This window comes from Brachycentrus maculatus, unplaced genomic scaffold (genome assembly GCF_059751285.1).
Source record: "Brachycentrus maculatus isolate JH-2025_06_01 unplaced genomic scaffold, ASM5975128v1 h1tg000150l, whole genome shotgun sequence".
NCBI classification, from domain to species: domain Eukaryota; kingdom Metazoa; phylum Arthropoda; class Insecta; order Trichoptera; family Brachycentridae; genus Brachycentrus; species Brachycentrus maculatus.
Genome location: NW_028280903.1, coordinates 230502 through 240000, shown reverse-complemented (window position 1 = coordinate 240000; position 9499 = coordinate 230502). Strand labels below are relative to the sequence as shown.

The following is a 9499-nucleotide window of genomic DNA, read 5'->3' as shown; positions in this document are numbered from 1 at the left end:
TCCAGTTGGCTCCGCGTAAGGTCCTGTTACAAAACCATCTTCTCTTCTGATTGCAGGACTTTTGACCGCTGGTTTCGGAGTACTCGCCACGGGTTTATTGATTGGTTGCATCGCTATTTTTACTTCCGTCTTCGGAATGGTAGGATATATTACGGATGATCTGTTTGAATTGGTGCCGCCATTGTATCTAGAATTTGACAAAGCTGCCAAATACGAATCTTGAGCTTGTCTCGGAGATTCGATCGTCTCGACTGATCGTGCAGTGCTGTCGTTAACTGTTTCTGCAGTGTGAATTGTAACTTGTGCTCCAAGGAGTAAAAATATAAGTAATCGTTTCTCAGCTCCCATTTTTAAATAATTTATTCTGAAATAAAAATACATTTTTTAAGAATAAAATAAACAGTTTAGAATATTTTAATAAAAACTCTTAAGGTGGGATATTCGATAGACCGTAAATCATTATTTTTTTAACACAGGTAACATTCAAATAAATTTAACACTTTTATTAAAACATATTTTTTGTAAAAAAAATCTATTTATATAAATATATTTATATATTTATGATGAGTATATGGTTTTGAAAAGGAAGGAGTTATTGAAAGGTAAGGAATTTGAAAAAGTTTTCTCCCTGGGAATCGAATCTGGAACCAAATGTGCTGACCACTACACTATGGAGGAAGAAAAAATAACAGTTATTAAAAAATAATCTGAGTATGGAGTAAGCAATAAAACAATCCAAGATAAGCAACCTTGTACGAGGAAAGGACTGCATTCTCATTTTTATCTAGGTTTGGCATCTCTAAAAGTGTTGAACAAGGATTTGTAATGTCACCGTAACTATAGACTGAATGCAGTAAAAATGCGATCTTTCAGACGAATGTTCGGCAAAACGATGTATGATAGATGTTCGAATTGTGAAATAAGAAACTAATGCAAGGTTGAGAAAATCGTCAGAGATAAAATTTAAATAGGTGTGTTGAGATTGCTTGAGCATATGATTCAAATAAGTGAAGAAAGAACAGTAAAATAAATATATGCAGCGAATATGGTTGGTAATAGAAACAGAAGAGGACCGAGGAAAACTTGACATGACCAAGTATTTCAAACACTTGAAAGTCGACAGGTCAGGAGTCGGTGGGTGAGAGATGAGGATGAGGAGATGCGAGAATGCGGATAGTACAAGATTGTCTGCAAAGACATTCGTATGGCGTTGTATTCTCCCTGCCCACCCCAGCGGGGAAGCGGCGTGATGATTAGTTTGTTAGTTTAGTTAATCGTGTAAAATTACCACTTGAACGACACAGCACTGCACACTTTGAGGAGACCAATCGGTATATTTCCATTCATCAACTTCACACACAACAATGCACCAGAAGCTCAATTCAAGTTCAACTGAAGTGTTCTGTCAAATTAAGTGTACATATAAACACGATCTACACAGGTGAATCGATTATCAAGTCTATCATGAAGTGTCCCGAATGCCAGAGGCGTACTTGATTTTTTTCAATATCAACCCTCAATGACCGGAGACGTCGATTGCTCTTCCACCAGCGGTTAAAAACAGTGAGACGATCATTCAGGGGGTCCGTGGAAAATTAAATTTGATTTGGGGGTCCTTAAACAATGTCAGGGGCTCCGCGCAAGGTTTAATATACAAAAAATGGTGTCACATTTTTCTTTATCTTTAATTATTTACTGCGTCTGGAAAGCAGCACAAAATTGGCGAACTTATTATAGAAGGTGTAAGTAAGGTATTACGCACCGTGTTGTACAAACTAGATCTCGAAATTATAAAAAAATAATTCTACTGAGTACATAATAATACTGTACGAAGAAGGATAAATGAAATGGCTCATTGTGTAGAAGATTCTAAATGTGACTACTTAAAACATCTAAATTATCTATACAGCTCTTAACGAGTCGACATTACCAGGAAATGAAGTTCTAATTTTTACTTTTATGAGATTTGTACAAGAAGATATTTGCTATGTTTAAAAAATGACATTCTTCAGCAAAATATTTTATTTTTACGTCACCATCTATCATTGAAGACATCAAAGTTAAATTTGTTATTTTTCAATAATGAATTTGTATAGTTTTTCATCCAGGGTCCGTAGGCAAGTTTTGACTATATAAAACAGTCCGTGGGCCAAAAGAGTTTCGGAAGCACAGATTTAGATGGCCCGTGAGAAGTTGCATTATACGAGTGAAGTGATTTTTTAAAAAATATTCGTGATGTTTTCGCACGTTAAAAGTAAAACTTTTAGGTTCTAAAGAGAAACAATTCATTATATGCATAAAATAAAGACAACTCTCCCACTTTTTTCCTTTCTACTCCCATTGAATTCGGATAATGGGAAGCGTTTCACTTTTCCGTCTCATCCAACCCAATACGCCCTACAGCGACTATAAAAATTTCACTTTATAAAACTATTATATAATATATAAAATCAGAAAGTCATCAATCATTTAATTACCAAATTGAAATGATTAAAATATGTATTGAGCTAAACAAACAACAGAAAAACAAAAGGTCTTCAAATCGACGCAGAAGTACTAACTTTGAGTTTCAAAATTGATCAACAGATGGCGGTACAACTGAATTAAATTGATGCAGCGTTATCTAAAGCGGTCATATTTTCTATTTTGAATGTGAAAAAAGCGTTGGAGAACTTTTTGTCTCTCGATATCGCCACTCGCCGCCACTGCTCAGTTCCTTTCGCAGAATGAGGAGTGTGTCTCAAGAAGGTTGCGCAGGGAATACTAATTCCCCTGACCAACAAATTTCTGAATAATCAGGTCCCGCGCGTCGAAGAAACGATTTCTTTATACGTTTACGGAACCTTCCGATCTAAATTTCGTCCTCATCAAAGGTCGGAACCCAGTGACACACATTCCGGTGTCAGCACACAGTTATTTGCTAATATAAATAATAATTCATCGATGCAAGACGCATTTCAGGATATGTTTACAGACAGTAGATTAGAAGGACATTATAAATACGCAGTTGTTAATGAGAGAAATGCTCTCGGGCGCCCATGCACGAGGAATTAGAATTAGTGACGCGCGTAAGAATGTAGCGGATCAGTTCTTACCAAGGAAAATTATAATACGTACCTACCTAGATTACATGTAGTACATTTTTGACATCTCAACAATGATGAAGAAGAGAATGGAAGTCTGGGTATTTACAGGGCATTTAGTTATTTTTATACATAATATTTTGAGTGTGTCTAAATACAACGCAAAAAATAATTCCTAAGTGGAGAAAGCCCAAATTTGTGAACAAGTATTGGACACAATCAAAATGTTTTGAATACGTGTAAGTAAGCTGAACTCCTCATTTACACGATAAATATATCTGTTCCACAAGATACCATGCAAAAAAGTATACTTAAATAAACTCAAAAACTCATGATGGATAGGTTTCCCTACCTAAACAAATTCAGGATACCAAAAAATTAAATTTGTTATTGCTCATTCATCTATCTTCATTTTTTAAAAAAAAAAACATTTTTTAAATCAAGGGTAAACCAAAATAATATATCTAGCCTCCTTCCGCATACCTCTCTGAGTAAAGTACCGGATAGTAATATGAGTACAAACGAGAAATGTAATAAATTTAAAATCACTGAAACGCATTGTTTGACGCGATTGGAATGATTTTTTTCTGTTTTTGCACTAAATTAATTAATCTAAATGGAAATCGTGTAGAAAAAACCGATAAAAAGGAATCCAGTATAGTTTATATTTTACTCTAAAGTGTGATCAGCCTAGAACTCCACAAGGCCTCCAACGTTATAAGCGCCATAATAAACCTAAAGGAATGCAACAATCAAAAACTGCAAAAAAAACTATTTGGCTTGTAGGAGTAGATATCGTAATATTGTGTGTTGTTTTGTGATGATTTTCTTAATATTATAGAATTCAGTAGTACATATATAAACATATTACTAGGTTTCGGTTATTTTAAGGGCTCCGTGGGGAAAAAAATTGAGAACTACTATTCTAAACATTTTAATGTGTTCAGTAATTTCAATCAAATACATTATTTTGTAAATCTAGATTCAAATATTCTAATGGAATCAAGCTTGACAAGCGCCGCGGGGTAGTTGGGAAGATGCCTGAATGCTGACTGCCTGGCATGAATATTATTTCATAATTCATTTAGCCTAGGTACACAACATGGATGCTAAGGTGACCAGATTAGAGAGTGCTCCTTCAGGCAGCTTTTAGAAATCACTGGATGTTTTATCAGATCAAAATATGTTTACTTTTAGAAATGGACAAGAGTTAAAGTTGGTTTGGTTTAAAGTATGTTTTTGACAGTTTCCCAGTCGAGTGTCTATCCACTACGCCAGTGCTTCACAACCTTTTCTCACCTACGACATACCAAAATTCTTCCTAGAATTACGTAGCACACCAAAAGCTAAAATATGTAGGTAAAATATATATCCCATTGAAAAATTATTGAGTTATAGTAAATATTGTATACATTTTGAAAAATGGACAATATTATGAAAAATAATTTGTCATTGTGTATTACATACATAATGAAAAATTGTAAAATGTCGAATACATTGAATTCGACCGTGGCACACCGATTGCGGAGTACAGCACTAAATCACAACTCTTGTCAAACAAAGCTGCCTGGTGTTGAAAATCGTAAGTATTGTCAATTTTCTTCATCAGTAATGTACCTACTCTTTCCCTTTTGACCCCTATCCTTTGCACCTGGGTGAGGCGTAGAGCACTGCATCAAATTGATACTGCGACATGATCATTAGTCACAATCAGTCCAGTGCTCCAGAATCATGGATATGGGAGTGGAATATAACAGATAATAGTTGATGTAAGTGAAAGACTTTAGAGTGAGCGATATCAATGCTATCTTAAAAAGAAAATATAAGCTTGACTTCACAACACAAGGTTGCATACCTTTTCACATTATCAAACGTTTCTCTTTTTCATCTGATCCAGACCAATTTGCCCTACCGCGCTTAAAAAAGTTTCACTTCAAAAATGAAAAGCCAATTTGAAAATTAAACATTTATTAATAATTATTATAAAGTCACATAACATATACTATATTTACTGGTTGTCAAAACGAAGTACAGATTTTTAAGTTTCTCTCCACAAAAAATGGATGCGAGGATTTCTTTTTTTTGGAGTCAGTTGAAGCATCTCCATCGACCGAAAAGAAGGAACTAATCCTTTTCATTCCGGGAGCATTTTTCTTCTTCTTAGCATCGTCCTCATCTTCCTCCCACGTGACATTGTACGCCTTCCCTTGGAGAGCCGTTTCTGCAGTGGACCAGCTGAACCGAACAAGCTGCGGGTAGCCAAACACGGGATCTATGTGCTCTCTCAAGAATTTCTTTGTAACGGGATCTGAAATGAGATGCTACTTGTGAGAATGTGACATAGACACCATTTACTGAGAATTTTTTATTTGAGGAAATGATTACCGTCTCTTACGAACTATAAGATGTAATTTTTTTAACAAAAAATTGCTTTTAAAATTCACGTGTGTCTAATACTCTAAATTAATTTTGAAATGGGCATATATTCAATGTCGTAAGAAACTTATTTCTATTCCGCAACATTGTAGCGATGGGAATTATATAATAAAAAATGTAGTCCACCACACATCACGCGTGCATTTTTAGACCACGAAACTGCACAACAATTGTGTGAAGCTATATTTTCTGAGGCGAAAACCCCCCCAACCCAAAATTCAGGGTATTTTGAATGTCAGTTTGGTTTTATAAAATAAGAAGAAAAAAAATTACTCTGACTTTGCGATCTAACAATAAAAATGATAATCAGTCCTGTGCTACAGGTACCAAGTATTAAATAAATATAAGAGTGAAAATACACTCATATTAATTTTTACTTCTAAAGGTGGAGACTGAACGGAGCATTTTGACATAAAATAACGTCATAACATCGCTTGCGGCGAGCATCAGCGGGCATCCGAAACTCTGAATGGAGCGCTCGGCTCGCTGTACTGACCGCCTGAATGCTCGCATCGTAACAAGTTACGTTACGACGAAATGCTCCGGTCAGTCTCCACCTTAAGGGAATTGAACCTGCAGCATGGTAGCTAAATGCAGTAACCGCTACACTATGGAACTAGACTTCAAATAAACAATGTTAAAAAATATATGACTAAGAAATTAATTAACAACTTCATGCTTTTGAAAGAGTAGTGTTCGTGGACGGGGCATATGTCGCATGGTGCCAACCCGAGCACTGCTCGCATGTTTCACCTTGTTTGGATTACATAAAATAAACAACCCAATTGACACTAGTTGCCACTTGACGCTTTTGATTGGAAACTCTTCAACATTTTGAGTGTGTCCAAATACTTGTTCACAAAATCTGGATTATCTCCAATTACAGGAGTTATTTTCATATTATTTTTTGACATCTCATCATAGATGAAGAAGAATATGGAAGTTTGGGCATTTACGGGGCTTACGACCGTCACTCCGGGATTCGGATCTCACATACTAATATAAGAGTTTCTGCTTAATAAAAAGCTTCTTTACATCTCACCAATAGATGTCTCTAGTGAAGTTTTAGTGATTCATGAACAAGGTTTCTAAATTGGTTCATATATATAGAACTTCCAAGAATTTGAGTAGTGTGGTTGTCAATAATGGGTAGAATTGGTGAATGTTACACGTGTGTAAAGTGATCACTCAAACCAGCCTATGACGGTCGTAAGCCCCGTAAATGCCCAGACTTCCATATTCTTCTTCATCTTTGATGAGATGTCAAAAAATAATATGGAAACTCTTCAATGATAATTTTTTTTATAGCTTATTGTTTTTTTTTTTGAACTTGACAACTGTTTAACTATGTTAACTCTTCAAATTAAAAATAAAATACCGTGAATATTTTTGTTTTATTTTTGTGAAAAAAAAACACTGAATAAAAATTATCACCTCCTGGATAACCACTGCCGAAACCATCCTGGTTTATATCTAAGCCTTCCGGAAACTTCCATACTTTAAGGGCGTGATCTCTGGATACTTTAGCTGCAATACTAGCAGCGGATACGATTGGGTATGTTGAGTCAGCTTTCTTCGCAACCTGTCAAACGAATGTACCAATTTAAAAAAAGGCATGTTTAACTTTAGCTAGATTTCTAAATAGCTACAAGGATTGGGAAATATATTACAATGCATTAAATGAAAGCGAGATGATGAGTTCTGTGCTCCAGGCGTCTATGTATGATGTTCAATAAATATTGGAGTAAAAAATCAGTAATCTTTATTTCGACCCTCCTGGAAATCAAACCCTGGACCTACAACACGGTAGCCATATGCACTAATCACTACACAAAGGAGACAAGCAAACAAAACAATCAATTATTATTGTTTTTATATATATTTTTATACATAATTAATATTAAAAGCACCAACTTTGATATTCCATTTTATAATATAAAAAGTAATTTTGTCCACAACATTTGAAGTGTGTCCAAATGCTTCTTTATAAAATCTGTTTTTTTTTTTTTTTTGAATTACCTAACGTCCAAGTGACTCTGAAATCTAGCTACGGCTTATCAACACCGTTTATCATGTCCCTACTCAGGCTTCAACTTTAAAAGTTTCATAGCCTATGCCTAGTTGTGAGTGGATTTACTCTTTATGTTTAAAGTTACTATAATTTCATGTAATTCATGAGTGAAAATTCTAGGCAAAAACACTCACTATCTCGCTAGAGGCATGAGTTTATACATTTCAATGATTCTAAGTTAGCAGTGAAGTTACTTAGGTGTATGATTTTAATTCTTGATTTTACTCAGGTAGTGAATTTACTTGTTTATTCTTATATCTATGTGTATACTTACATTTCTACCTAATACTTACATTGCGCCTAGGAAGGCAACATGCTTAACTTAATATTACACTTAACTAACTTATGATTAAGTAGCGTCTGTGTGCGGGCGGCTGGAATGGGCGGGCTCGTCGGGGGGGGCGGCAGGTCCAAGTGTGTTGGTGATATGATAATGTAGTAGAAGTATATAAAATCTGGGTTCCTCCACTTAGGAGTTATTTATCTGCTAAATAAATGCTTACTCAACTCAACCATAGACGCTGCGGAGAACTCACATGTGAAATAACGTGTCAATTATCGGATATACATATATATACACGTAAAAAAAATTGTGGTGTAGTTGTCTATCATGGATGTATTACCATTGGTAAATTTTACACGTGTATAAAGTGATCACTTAAAACTAGCCAGGTGATAGTATGACAGGTCGTAGGCTTTGTAAATGCCCAGACTTCCATACCGTTCTTCATCCGTTTTTAATTAAAAAAGAGAAATATTTGTGTTTTTATTATTTACACAAATATTTCAATTTTATATTATTTCTGTGAGCCTAAGCGGCTCATTATTAGAAATAGGTATCAAATTGTGGTAGAGTGGGTTCGAACCGACTCTGACTTAAGAGTCCGGGACATCAATCACGGGACCACAACCCGACACATATAAATAACTTCTGGGATATCAATATTTTGTTTTAGAACGTACCGTTATTTTATAATCCGGGAATATTGCAGACAGCTTGGCTTGGTATTTCTCGGGAGGTCCAACTGTGTCTACATATACTTCAGTTATGTTCACTCCGAGTTCAGCCGCTTGCTTGATTAAATTGATTGCGGAATTCATAGAAACCTCATTCAAAGAAGATTTGGCCCGACGAAACATACTGTTGCATATAAAATTTGGAGAAATTATGTCAACTGCCCATCCGACAGCTTCCGTTGATGTCGCATCGCTTGACATCTTGTCAAATATTATTTCTCTCTTTTCCTCTGTTAAACTTTTGGAGTCAGCGCATCCTAAATCTTTGAGGATTTCAGACTTCGAAATGGGACAAAAAGCAATTCCATACACCATCGGCCCTTGAAATATGAGATTAAAATAAAACATTAGTAAACCAACCCGCTGTCTACGCAAAATAACACTGTCGAAATTGCAGAGACGATTAAATTTATAAATGTTTTGTTGTTGTACTTTTTGGCGCCAACTTACTAACCTAAAACGGGTCCTCTGCCAGCTTCGTCAACTCCGAGAATGCACGGTTCATCTTTGCAAATATCCGGAACCTTATTAAAATAAATCAAATTTTCAGAATTGTCGTGCGCAGCAATAAATGGCCCGAGCGATTGTAAAGAATCTACACTTGATGGAGCTGTTCCATTCTGGACTTCGGTCATTTTTGCTTGTTGAACAATTTTCAAATTTTCCAGGATTGTGAACATCTGTCAAAACTTTACCAAAGCCTAAAAAATAATAGCTGTATTTACATAATCGTATGTAGCCAGTTAGCTCTTCTAAATAATAATATTTTTGAGAGTGAAAAAACGAAAAATTGATCTATATTATAGCATTTACATACTAAAAATAATTTATGATATCGGAAATACTTTACAAAATAATTGTTTTTGGGCAATTTTTCATAAAATATTTAATT

The 9499-nt window shown here is 35.1% G+C and overlaps 3 protein-coding genes across 3 annotated transcripts in view; 1 reads left to right on the top strand and 2 right to left on the bottom strand.

Annotated features, from left to right (window-relative positions):
* Window positions 1–1403, bottom strand: part of LOC148308755 (uncharacterized) — a 4485-nt gene extending 3082 nt beyond the window's left edge. Inside the window, exons 1-2 of the mRNA XM_088261198.1 lie at window positions 1289–1403; window positions 1–364 (exon numbers count right to left, since the gene is read on the bottom strand). The exon at window positions 1–364 is cut by the window's left edge and continues 445 nt beyond it. Of these exons, the coding sequence (XP_088117324.1) occupies window positions 1–348 (348 nt within the window). The 5' untranslated portion in view covers window positions 349–364; window positions 1289–1403. The remainder of the gene's footprint in view (window positions 365–1288) is intronic.
* Window positions 1–9499, top strand: part of LOC148308752 (protein FRA10AC1 homolog) — a 104839-nt gene that overhangs the window by 87742 nt on the left and 7598 nt on the right. The window lies entirely within an intron of this gene.
* LOC148308754 (ribonuclease H2 subunit A) lies at window positions 5035–9292 on the bottom strand. The gene is made up of 4 exons (XM_088261197.1): window positions 9062–9292; window positions 8554–8927; window positions 6954–7101; window positions 5035–5391 (listed from the first exon to the last, which is right to left on the bottom strand). The coding sequence occupies exons 1-4, from the start codon at window positions 9285–9287 to the stop codon at window positions 5102–5104; spliced, it is 1038 nt and encodes a 345-aa protein (XP_088117323.1). The 5' UTR covers window positions 9288–9292; the 3' UTR covers window positions 5035–5101.